This window comes from Xiphias gladius, chromosome 3 (assembly GCF_016859285.1).
Source record: "Xiphias gladius isolate SHS-SW01 ecotype Sanya breed wild chromosome 3, ASM1685928v1, whole genome shotgun sequence".
In the NCBI taxonomy this organism is placed as follows: Eukaryota; Metazoa; Chordata; class Actinopteri; order Istiophoriformes; family Xiphiidae; genus Xiphias; species Xiphias gladius.
In genome coordinates this window covers 10,132,984-10,146,335 of record NC_053402.1, presented here as the reverse complement: position 1 = coordinate 10,146,335, position 13,352 = coordinate 10,132,984, and the positions used below count along the sequence as shown (strand labels likewise).

Genomic DNA, 13,352 nt, shown 5'->3' with positions numbered 1-13,352 from the left:
GGAGAGTAAGGGGGGCATCAAGGAATGGAAAGATGGGTTAAGGAAAAGAAAAAAATGGTCAAGGTAAAGGACAAAAGATCGATGAGATGATATGACAAGAACGTTTTTCTGATAGGTTAATGGCTATGGGGTGGGATCCAATCAGTGTTCTCAGCTCAGAGGACAGGCTGCCTCAGGGGGAGGAAAGAGAGGGTAAAAAAAAAAAAAAAACCACACACACACACACACTCAACAAATATGAGGATGTAATTCATGATCCATGATTGTTATGCAGTTATGTCTTTCAACTCATTCTCTCTCATCCATAAGTCATAAATAAACTGGATGTTAACACGGAAAGACAGCTTAAGCCACTGCAGCATCTATAATACTCTCCGTCACGCTCGCCTGTGCTGTTGCATTTACATACTGCAAATGTTTAAATACGCATACACAGACAAATACTTCAGTAAACTAATACTACGTGAACACAAGCAAGATGCTCAGAAATGAAAACACATGTTGGTGTATATATATCGGTTCACACACAGCTAGCTGCAGGTGTGTGCAGTCAGTAATACCCTCACTGATAATTCTATTCTGTGGTATTACCAGATGAGCAACACTGCAGCGCTCAGCTGTTTGAGGCTCGATGGCTGGATTAGCTCTCATCATTCATAATGCTGACAGGCTTTACACACAAAATCTGTTACAGCCACGAGAACCAAAACTATGCACAGGGGAGCTGCACTGATTTGATTACATTTCCGAACCTAAATTACTTCCAGCAGCAGCAAGGTTTAGATTTTTTTTATAAGTAAATGAATGACAAAGCAGTTTAATAACATTACGTTCATATCTGGTGCAAATATTCACCACCATATACCAACAAGCTGCAGTGACCAAGCTGACACAAGTACTGTGTGAAGAAAAACACAGCCTCCTCTTCATCCAAACGAGGATACGTGGAGCAGAGGATTTATTACCTCCACCAATGAGGTGATGTTTTCCCCTGTGTCTGTTTGTTGGTTTTTGTTTGATTGTTTATTTGTCAGCAGGATTACACAAAAATTACCGAACCGATTTGCACCAAACGTGGTGGAGGGATGGGGCATGGGCCAGGGAAGAACCCATTAAATGTTAGTGCTGATGTGGTTAAAGGGGCAGATCCTGGAATTTTTTTTATCACTTGCCTTAACATTGCGAGATAGGGCATTTTTCGCCTTGGCAGAGGTATGTACTTGACTGAGTGCCAGTCTAGTTACTATTATGGTAACTTTCCAGAGTTTTAAAATCCTGCCTTAACCCAAAAACCCTTGGCATGAGCCTTCAACCTGAACTGCTTGCACTTCGTTTTCTCTCTGATAACCCATAGCCCCACCAACGCACCGCCTTGAGTTTTTATGATGCAGTGCTGTTGTCAGTCTGAAAACGGCCTTGCATGTTTTAAGTAAAACTGAATTTTAGACAAAAAATTGTTTTGTTTGTTTGTTTGTATTAGGGTTATTAGGGTTATGGTTTGAAATTGCAATTTTGGAACAATTTTATACATTAAATGCTATGGAAAAACTTTTAACTACTCAAAAAGTTTCTATGTGGGCAAATGTTACACAGTATTTGTGAAATTACTGATTTAGTGAAGTTGTTTTGGATTAGGATATACAATGTAGTTCTGTTAAAATTTTTATTTGGGGTCTAGATGCTATTTGTGCAGAAGATAAACTGACAGGATATGTGCTGCACTGAAGAGTTGCCCTGTAGTGGTGTAAAATAAGATTCAGAGTCACACTAAATGACCATTTTGCTGTGTTAAAGATGACATTCAAAGGTATAGATGGAAATCTGTGGTGCTACTTTTTATTCAACCAAATACAGGTGTGACACATCAGTGATGGCTGAATCCCTCTCCAAGCCATTAGAGCTACAGTATATCTGCAAACGTGCACGCACAAATCCACGCTCACAGACTGGCACCAGTCTACAGCCACATCTGAATCTCACACACAGAGTGAAGCACACACACATACACGCCTGGCTCCCCACACGTTTGGGCACACAGTCTGCGTGTGGATGGAGCCAGTGCTGGGTTAAGCTAATTCCACAGCTAAACTATCGGCTGTGAGCCTCCGTCAGAGGGCTGGATCTGACATTCAGTAAATGCCAGCCAGTCGCTGCACCATTAGCAGGGTTCTCTGTGTGTATATGTCCGTGTGCGAGAGCGTGTGGAGAGTGTGCGGCCTCTGAGAGAGTGAGAGACCAGCGATTAGTGGCGGCATCAGTTACATTGAAAATGTCAGTCTGAGTCTGGGATCTTTTATGTTCAACTTCACAACCTGCTTATTTGTGTGCATGTGTGTGCATGTGTGTCAGCGTGTGGACACAGAGGCAGAATGAGAGAGAGACAGTGTAAATGTTTGCGTCTGTTTTAAGTTTGTTTAGGTCGTCCATATGCCTCCAAGGTCCTATCATCAGTGGAGCGTGCTGTATTGAACCGCAGCCACTCCCCACTGTGTCCTCTGTGCGTTTGGTTCCGCTTGGATTGCAGTCCTATTGGAGATGATTTAACACTTTACAATTGATCCGCAAACAACACTTTTGGAAAAATAAGCCCCTCTTCTGCTTTCTGTCTCCTCCTGTGCACTTCTCACTGACTCACTCTCTTTAAAAGAATTTGAAACCCCTCATTATTTGTCTTCATCCTCCTCGTTCTGTCTGTTTTGCTCTGTCTCTATCCTCTGTTTCTGTTTTCTCCTCCTTTCTAGTAAACTGGATGCCTTCATCTATGATGCCGCAGTGTTGAACTACATGGCCGGCAGAGATGAAGGATGTAAGCTGGTGACCATTGGCAGCGGGTAACTAAAGCTTTAATTCTTTAAATTACGCTTTCAGTATGGATTTCCTGCACACCATAATGTGATCCTGACATTCTTTGGTCCAAAACACTATGTTATTCGTGTAAAGGGTTTTTTTTAGATGTTTGTTTAGAGTTACACTGCACAGATACATGTAGATTCAAGCCACATTGCTTCTGAAATAGCTCATTTATTGGACAGAGTTTTTGTGCCATCACATATAAGAAGTATTAAAGGAAAAGTTAGAGCATTTTGGGAAATACACCTATTCGCTTTCTTGCCGAGGGTTCTTTGACAGGATGTTACTGGTACTGAACAGAAACGGTCAGGCACATAACCCCCCATTTGTTGTTCTTACACTTTGGTCTTTTTATGGCGTAAACAAATGAGATGTGTTGATGAGTTAGCTGTCTCCCTGTCTCCAGTGTTTATACTAAAACTAAACTAACCAGCTGCTGATATTTAGCCTACAAACATGAATGGTATTGATTTTGTCATCTAACTCTCAGCTAGAAAGCAAGGAAGTGTGCTTCCCAAAAAGTTTCTTTGACATTAAAGACGACATGAACATAAGTGCATACTGCAATTTGATTTCAGTTTATTTTGTTGTTTGGGTTCCAACAAGACAGCTGACAACCGTGTCTGCTGCCTCGTCCTTACCTTACATTCCCACATTTTCATGACCAAAAAGCATTCGGACATCCTCAATGTTAATTTTTTTCAACATTTGATTATATTTTGAGATGGAATAGGCTGCAGTCATCACTCTACAGTAAAAGTGGATAAATATGAGACCCTTTGAATTTAGATATGCAATGATATAGTGACTGTAGCTATATGAGAATTTTTAAAGCCAGGGACTTGGACTGCTTGTGTTTGGGTTCAGCCAATAATTAATGTTAACTGTTTTAGTGGTTTTGACTGAATATCTTTGACCCATATTTCCAGGTGATGACTTTTATGTGCATCATTATGCATGAGGTATCTCCTTCAAGATATTTTTAATCACAGTGACACCATCCGGAGAAATAAAGGTTAAAAAATGTGTTTTTTGTGTGTGTGTGTGTGTGTGTGTGTGTGTGTGTGTGTGTGTGTGTGTGTGTGTGTGTGTGTGTGTGTGTCTGTGTGTGTGTGTTTGGACACGCTTGTGTTCAGGTATATCTTTGCCACCACTGGTTATGGCATTGCTCTACAGAAAGGCTCCTACTGGAAACGACAGGTGGATCTGGCTATCCTGGCCATTATCGGAGATGGTGAGAAACACGCTCACACAGCGTTCTCGCATACAAATTCAAAGTGTGTGATGCTATCCACTAAGGCAGAAGGTTACTATTATTATTTTTCCTTGCCAGCATTGTAATTCATACACAGGTAATCGCACTTTCTCACACACAAACGAGCTCATCTCTATTGCCTTGTCTGCTGACAGCACAAAGGGAAAACAGTGAAGTATAAATAGTCCTTTGATGTTATTCTGGACACAAAAGGCTGCTCTAAACAGAGGGCAAAGTGTGTAAGTTATTCTAATGTATTCCTCTGCAGCACCAGATCTGTGTGTGTGTGTGTGTGTGTGTGTGTGTGTGTGTGTGTGTGTGTGTGTGTGTGTGTGTGTGTGTGTGTGTGTGTGTGTGTGTTTGTGGGTCTGTGTGTGTCTACGCATTATTCTGTCTGAATCACCACATTCCTTTATTACAGTAGCTTCAGAAGTTCTTACATAAACAATTTCCTACTGCAAAACAGAGAGAAAGCGAGACAGCTCGAGCTTTTAGTGACAGATTCATTTACATTTCACATCGAAAGCATTTTGCTGATGCAAGTGTTCACAGCCACTCACATTAAGTGCACTGAAGTTGATTAAATGAACATTGGTGTCACAATAATCCTCTCTAACCAAATCTTATCAGGGCTGCAGAGCACGCAGGCCCCACTCAATCATATTTCATGGCTGGATCATTTTTGACAAAAATCAGACTCAGGATTTCTGTTTTGCTTTGTCTTCTTTGCACTGTCGTCAATTCTTTTATACTTGTAGCTTTTTAAGTCGAGTCACTCAATATCTTTGCACCATTCTAATAACTCTAGTACTGTTGTACTTACTATTTGCCAAAAAAATAAGATAAAAAATCACAAATGGCAAGATGAGAGTTGAGAAGACAGGGCAAGACAAAAAGAGAGACAGCAAGGGAGAAGGAGATAAAAGAAATGTAAAGAGAGTGTGTGAAGGAGGTAGAGAGAGAGGAAACAGTTTGAGGGAGAAAGTAATGAAAGAGACAGAAAAACACGGAGATGGTGTGAGTGTGTGATGGGTAGAGTGAGGTCAAAGAGAGGACGAGGCAGGAATCAGGGAAGGAAAGGAAGACTAGGAAGGTGTGCGTCAGGTAGAGAGTGAGAGAGAGTGACGGGGAATGAGAGGAGGGCAGGCCCTTGATAGATGACAGCGACTCTGTGTCTTGGCAGATGCTACTTGATCAGATCGACACGATGTGGGTGGAGAGCATACGGCTTTTCACAGACAGAGAGGAGACAGGGAGAAGATGTACTCGGGGAAGAGGGGAGGAAGGTGAAGAACAAAGAGGAATAGGCAGACAGACAGAGACAAAACAGGCTGTCTGGAAACACTTGGGCTGGTACACACCTGGCTGAACCAGCTGCAAGTCACATTTTGTCTGTGAGGGTTAAAAAAAAAACGTAATTTTGACAAAATATACGTATATTGAGAATACTTTGCCGTCACATCCTGTTGTCTTACCAATTTACCAATTCCTGCTTGGCAAAAATATGGAAATGTCCTCTTACCACTTGTTAATCCTACTTTCTGACAGCACTATCCTGATTAAATGGATTCATCATGGAGCAGCAGCAATAGTCCAAATTCAGGCATTTTGGCAGTGTGGCAAGATTGTAATCTGAGAAAGAAAATACCATCCAGTCAGGGTCTGTAACTGAGGAGGAGTTATTTCAAAGTGCAGATAAGCATTCTGTAGAAACTTACATTAAGTGAATATCCGGAACCGGAATGGATTTCGTATTTGTGGTTCTTCAAAATATAATGGAAAACATAGAGTTTCAAAAACTTTTGTTATTGCACTCAGACATTTTAAAATAATTTTTTTTTTCTGTCATAGGTGCTTCAACTAAAACATTTTTAAAAGCCCTGAGACTTGTGTTTGTGCGTTCCAGCTGACTGGTCACCAGACAATTGCCTGAGCTGCCTGGCTGCTGAGAAGAGAACAAAATTTGAATTTCAGCAAAACCTCCCCCCAGAGTCATAGCAACAGTGCAGACAGGAGCAGCTCCCCACAGCTTTCCCTTGAATGCCCTCGATTTGAAAAAAAAAGAAAGAATAAAAAAAAAGAGAGATACAAAGTCACCTGTTGATAGCTAAAAATCTCATTTATCTTAATTCTCTTCTGCATCCAATTCCAAGAATGTCATTATGTCGTATTAAACAAAGGTGTACCACGGCTACATCTACATTAGTGTCTTTGCAAATCTAACAGGAGACAAATTCTCCTCAATTGTCCTAAAGGGTTAATGATGTCTTAGTGAGTCTGCACCCCCGAGGAATATAGCTGAACAACACCATGATATTTGTCTTTCCCCACTAGCAACCTTAGTTATCCAGCCCTGAATGGCATAGATTGGATTAGCCACGCGCCAAATGTCAAAGAGGAAGCCAGTGAAGGAGGGGGAACAGAGGGAAGGGAACGCAGAGTGAGAAATGAGGAAAGATAAGGTCTTTGTTGCTTTCTACCTTTCCTTCATTAACACTAAAGAAAAAATCTCTTCACCCTATCAGGCAACATAGAGGGGATTGGAAGCCCAGTTGCTTGGGGATGCTCAAAGAAATTTATTTTGAAACACAGCCAACAAAAAACCAGTTAATTAAAGAAATATATTGGCATACAGACAATATAGGCTGACATATTTTTTAAAGTCACTCATAAGATGAGATGATATGTTTTTAAATTTCACTATGAAAAATCTCGAGACACTTTCTTTCTATTCTTTTGTTGGTGGAAAAACTACTGAAATACAAATTAGAACACCATTTAATACTTTACATATGGTTTTAAAGTAATCCTGACTTTCTTAGCAGATAATATCAAACATTTATCATCACCCTATTTAAAACAAATAAAATAATTAAAATAGAAGTAGATAAAATTTTAAGACAGCTTTTACGGAATTTTTTTATTTACATGCAAAGTGACTTGAGTAGCAATTCTAACAGTAAATATCTGTCTCATATAATGCAATATCGGGGTAGACACTAGTATATTATGTCTAAGCTTAAAATGTATCATTTTCAAACCCCAAAGAGCCATTCACTAAAGGATTTCAGTCTCCTTCGCTCTGCTCTTTTGCTTTTCAGGCGAAATGGAGGAACTAGAAGCCCAGTGGCTGACAGGAATTTGCCACAATGAGAAGAACGAGGTAATGTCCAGTCAGCTGGATGTGGACAACATGGCTGGGGTCTTCTACATGCTAGCCACAGCCATGGGGCTCTCTCTCATCACCTTTGTCTCTGAACATCTCTTCTACTGGAGGCTCAGATACTGTTTCACTGGGGTCTGCTCCGGCAAGCCAGGTCTTCTTTTCTCCATCAGTCGGGTAAGGCCTGGTTTGTGTATAGGAGGTGTATGTTTGTGTGTGTAGACATGTTCTACAAGCACTCTTTTGCCTGTTTTGTGGTTTGGAAGAACAAAAACCTGCTACAGCTTTACATAGAATTACATTTTTAATGAAAACAAGACAAAGTTTGGAACAGCAGTCTTGAATTTGGCCCAATAGAAGCAGGCCATTGAGTGTGTGCACATGTGAGTATTTGGCTGTGTGAATATCTGGGCCTGGGGTGGTCTGATTGGGTTAACGGTGGTCATGTTCAAGACTATAAGGTGCAGTGAAGCACTGCAACTATACTGGGGGCTAATGCTGCGTTATTGGGGTCAGACAGGCCTGTCTTAGTTCTATTTTCCACCAGCAGAATAAGGGAGCAGAACAAGCATGCACACACGCACACACATGCAGAGAAAGAGAGCTACTGCTCAACTAAGAAACTGATTGAAACAAGGGGGAAGGAGGGAGGGCTGCAAAGAGGAGGATGGGGATGGAAGCAGGAGGGGGATCACGAGGCAGCCCTGAATATCGACAAAAATAGATCTTAATTGCAGCATGTTTTTTTGGTGAAATCACGGCAACCCATGCTAAATCAATCTATTCTCTCTCATTCTGCTAAAAGGTCAGCATTCTCCCTTGTTGTGCGTGAGAACCGAAGACATGGACATGCATCCCTAAAATCACTGCAGTGTCTCTGCACTATTTTTGAGGCAAAGTGTGACTGTTTGCAAAGTTAACAGAGAGGGATAGTGAAGAAGGAAAAACTTTAAGAAGATAAAGTGAGGTTCTTGAAAAAGATGTTATTTCAAAGTCATTCTCCAGAGTTATTTAGGGCAAAAGACATCCTTACTGGTCCATCTTGTGTTGATAAGGTCCACAAAATGTGAGCTAAACCAAAAATTACTTTAAATTTGTTGATGTTATAAATGCTTTTTAAAGATGTATTTGTGAACAGTGAAATGTTCGCAGTGAGGAAAGAATTTGAGGTTATTTTTCTGAGACTTAAAACATAGTATGATAGCTCTATGGAATTTATTTCAGACACTAGATTGGCAGTTGCTGTTTTGTTGTTAGCTCATATAAAAAGCCCATATTTTATTTAATCTCCCTCACAGTCAAAGTGATGGTAATTTCTGCTATTTACTGTTATTCTTTCACAAAGAATTTGTCAACCCTGTAGTGCCTCTAAGGGAGGCTAGGGGCATAAAATTATGAGACAGAATGTAACCAGCCTTTCTGTATCCTACTTAAGTACTTCCAAAATTACTACGTTGTTTTTACTACAACATTCTCTTAAATCAATCTTACATGGATGTTTAGATATTCATATCTGAAACAAAATAAATGTCCATCTTTACTGCAGGGTGCAACATGAAAGAGCAAGAAAGAAAGCCTAATTTAATATTTTTTCAAGATTGTGTTAAAGGTAAAAGATAAAAGACTGTGTTGGTCCAATGTACTGTGATGTGCTGAGTCACTACCATTTTAACATTTAAGATTAATTTAATAAATTTCAATAAAACATTAAAAGCACAAATATGTTTGGCCAGAGTAGATAAGTAATCATTATTGTTTTTCTCTCTCCATTTCTCTTACAATCCCACTGTATTTTTTATTTTCCCTCTCACATTCCATTTTATCTCTTTCCCTTTCTCATTCCCCCCTCCTCTCATTTTCTCCTGTTACCCTTCTTTATTTTTTATTCGTCTACCTATCTTTCTCCCCCCATTCCTCCTGTTCATCAATATGTATCCATGCAGGGAATCTGGAGTTGCATCCATGGAGTCCACATTGACATGAAGAAGAAGACAGATCTGGACTTTAGCCCTCAGGACAAAATGCTTAAGCTCATTAAGTCCGCCAAGCAGATGACCAACATGTCTAACCTGGGTGGATCCCGCATGAACTCACCCAAACGTGAGTTCATGCACTCAGCTGGCCCTATGATCATGGACATGATGGCAGAGAAGGGCAACTTCATATATGCTGACAACCGAAGCTATGCTCCCAAAGATATGATCTATGGGGATACTGGTGACCTGCAGTCTTATCTTGCTAACCGCCACAAAGACCACCTGAACAACTACATCTTTCAGGGAGGCCAACATCCTCTGACCCTAAATGATGCCAATCCCAACACAGTGGAGGTGGCAGTGAGCGCTGATGCAGTACAGACCAATGCCAAACCGCCCCGCACCCTGTGGAAGAAGTCAGTGGACACGCTCCGTTCGGTGCCACCTGGGCCCCCTCCGATGCCTGACATGCTGATGCCAGATCCACGAATGTCAATGAAGACACAGCGCTATCTCCCTGAGGACACAGCCCACTCTGACATCTCTGACTGCTCCAGCAGGGCCGCCTCCTACAAGGACCCAGAAAACAACAAGCACCTGAAGCCCAAGGACAACTTAAAAAAAAGATCGGTGACGTCAAAATACCCAAGGGACTGCAGTGAGGTGGAGCTGTCCTACTTAAAGACTAAGCAGGTCAGTGGCGGAACCAACCAAACTGGGAGAGTAGGAGGAGGAGGAGGAGAGAAAATCTACACCATCGACTCAGACCGAGAGCTGAGCCTGCACTCAGATCCCATTCACTACCGTGAGAGTCGTGGCCTTGCTGCAGATGATTTGGATTACCCCGAGATCTACTCCGACCACAGTGACAACTATAGAAAGTGCGAGCAGCCCATCATTCATCTGAACTCCTCGCCTTTGCATCACACAGACTCAGATCTTCTACCAGACCCAACTTACTCTAAACACTATAGCCTGAAAGAGAAAAACCTTTCCTTGTCCCCACATGAATCCATTGATCGCTACAAACAGACACACTGTCGTTCCTGCTTGTCCAAAGTGACCGCTAGCTACCCACCAGCAGGGCCATACACGTCTACTGGATCTGCCTCAGTTTCTACCACACGCTCACCCTATAATCGGTGTGAAGCATGCCTCCACATGGCCAACCTGTATGACATTAGTGAGGACCAGCTCCTCACAGACCCCTTGGTCAGTCCCACCATGCACCACCAACAGCAGCAGCAACCAGACGAAATGTTTGGTCTGTATTGGCCACAGACGGATGGACCACATGTCCAAAAGAGAAACCGCTTGAGGCTGAGTCGTCAGCACTCCTTTGACAACATCATGCTAGAAAAGCCTAAGGATGTAGACCTGGGCCGACCGGCGCGTAGTGTCAGCCTCAAGGAGAAGGATCGCTTCCTGGACTCCGCATCTGACTCACACTATGCGAACCTCTTCGGGATGCGTCCCTACTCTGGCAGACTGTTTGGCACCGGGTCCAAATCAATGCTGTTTAACCACAACCTGGAGGAGAGCAAGAGGAGCAAGTCCCTGTACCCGGCCCATGGCTCGGAAAATCCTTTCCTCAGCCACTCGCTGAGGGATGACACCAGCAGCAGACTGGTTCATGGGCGTAGCTCCTCTGATATTTACAAACAGCTGGCGGTGGCTTCGCCTGTAGCGGTCGTTGGAGCGGCCCCCATCAAAACTCGCAACGATGCGAACAATCTCCGCTCTTCCGTTAAATCCACCACTTCATACTGCTCACGGGACGGGCGGATAGCTAATGACATGTACAATAAAGAGCATGTAACGCCTTACTCAGCCAATAAGACTAGTGCATACCCGGCCCCACGTGGCGTCCTAAACTCAGCCCAATTCAGCAATAGACGAGTGTATAAAAAAATCCCCAGTCTGGAGTCAGATGTTTAGTTGATATAAGAAATAATGTGTTCTCTCCTCCTTACTCGTCTCTGGGTTTGTATTATAATTTATCAACTATGTTATCCACTATGGGATGCCATAGCCCCACTACAATTTTGTTCGTCTCTTCGACATTGTAACCCAAAAGAACTTGTGCCCCCTTGGGTATGACGGTACTACTACTACTCTATTTGCAGATGATATCACCATTTATGTCCATTCCATGCCATGTACCAATGAGTTGGCTGCATGGCTGACACTCTGCCATAAGGTATCCCTGTATAAAGAGAAGGGCAACCATTAACCCCCTAGGTTTTTGAAAAGGGTAGGAAATGGCATAGTCCCCATTAGTAGGACCGAGAAGGCCTAAGTTACTGAAAAGACTCCTACGGGAGTTGTTAGGAAAGAGGCAGTTGATTTATGATTAAAATGAGTGAGGAAGTGATGAGGAGGATGGGAGAAATTATGTGAGAGGAGAATCAGAGGAGATAGAGAAAGAAAACCTCTCTTTCGAACCCTCCTCCTTCTCCCCTTTTTCCTTTCCACTTCCACTGTCAAGCTTGAGGCTTACTAGTTGAATAGAAGAGGCCTGACAGGGAGACCAGATGGGCACATTTGATGTTGCGGCCAGACATGGAGGTGTCCCAGGATTGCTGGGACACAGTGAGCTAGTCCAACAGTCTGCTGCTTGTTACTCTGACAAATATGGCCACCAAGACACCTGGCAGTGCAAATGGAGAGAGAGGGAGAAAGGAGATGAGCGGCTGAATGGGACAGAGTGGAGCATCCAGTCGTTTTTGGCAGTTAGGTATCATGTGCTTGGTCAGATTTTGGTTTTATGTGTTAGGCCTATGCTAAGGAACATGGTAGTGATGGGAAATTGAAAGTAATGTAGGTGCTATCAATGAATAATGTTTACAGACTGACAGATAAAAAAGAGAGACTGACAAAATGACTGATCGAAAAGACAGACAAGCAGGGAAACCTGAGGCAATTGATGGGCATTTCATTTGTGGCGCTGCACATAGAAAAATAATTGCAAAGTACTGCTTTTTTATTCTATTAAACTATAAGATTTATTAGGGATTCTGGCATCCGGATCCCCCTATGTAGGATTTTAGTGTTTGCTTATTTGGTAGCACAATAGCCATTAGTTTTAAAACCTCTCTCCCACATTTGCTTTACAAAAAGCATAACTTTTTTAAAAATACCATCAAGTATAGTAGATTATTTTGCATGTGTTATTTTTTTCTGTGTCGGAGAAGAGAAAAAACCCACATATACACTCTCAGACACATATTTTACATGTTTTGAAAAGGGACTGTGTCTTGACAGATATGGTGGATGGATACTTGTACAATCGAACCTTGATCCTTGAACTTTGTGCTTAGTAAATCAGTGTCATGCTGTGGCACCTGCTGCAAAAGAGCAAGACAATGGTGGAAGGGAAGAGAGCAAAGAGGAGTTAACAAGGGAGAAAAGGATGAAATGACAACTGTGTCCACAACCACCTTGTCTGAGTTGGGGAGGGGGTGGGCACTGATGTGTTTTTCTGTCTTTTGACCTCCCTGCCACTGAGAAACAGGGTAATAACTATAAAAAACCATGGACGATTCCTTCATTCTTTCCTCCTTCCTCCTTCCCTTCCTCAATCAACATGACAGATCACAAGAGTTTTGGATAGTTATAGAGCCACTTCATTTTATTTCTTCGGGTTTTTGTAAAATTGAAGTTTGGTTGGTTGGTTGATACCTTAGTCACAGTGCTATACAGTATCTAACCACTACAGTCTAACTGGGAATTCGGTATAAAAATTGATCATCAGTTACTCTTCATCCACAATCAACCTGGCTCTTGAGGACATGAAGACTACTTGAGATGGATCCCCTGTTTACCTTCACAGCATTGTTTGGGTGTCATGTGGAATGGTTGGGTGGGACAAGATGGAGAGGGATGGAGCCGAGGAGGCTCCACTGTTATGTGCTCATAAATCATGTATCCATCTTAGTGTGGAATAAGTCGTGTGTGCATGGCAGAATTTGGGTAAGCTTGAAGACCAGAACATTTGGTTCCTAATCTGATTGTTTATGCATTTGTTTGTTTGATTGTTTGTTTGTTCTTTTTGACAACACTTGGCAGAAAAGACTTGCACATGCACATACTTCCATGTACACACGTG

At 42.1% G+C, this 13,352-nt stretch overlaps 1 protein-coding gene across 1 annotated transcript in view; it reads left to right on the top strand.

The window, feature by feature from the left end:
• Positions 1-11,182, top strand: part of grin2aa (glutamate receptor, ionotropic, N-methyl D-aspartate 2A, a) — a 122,132-nt gene extending 110,950 nt beyond the window's left edge. The window contains exons 11-14 of the mRNA XM_040122483.1: positions 2,742-2,831; positions 3,987-4,084; positions 7,207-7,445; positions 9,212-11,182. Coding sequence (XP_039978417.1) covers positions 2,742-2,831; positions 3,987-4,084; positions 7,207-7,445; positions 9,212-11,182 — 2,398 coding nt within the window. The remainder of the gene's footprint in view (positions 1-2,741; positions 2,832-3,986; positions 4,085-7,206; positions 7,446-9,211) is intronic.
• Positions 11,183-13,352: the final 2,170 nt, after the last annotated feature.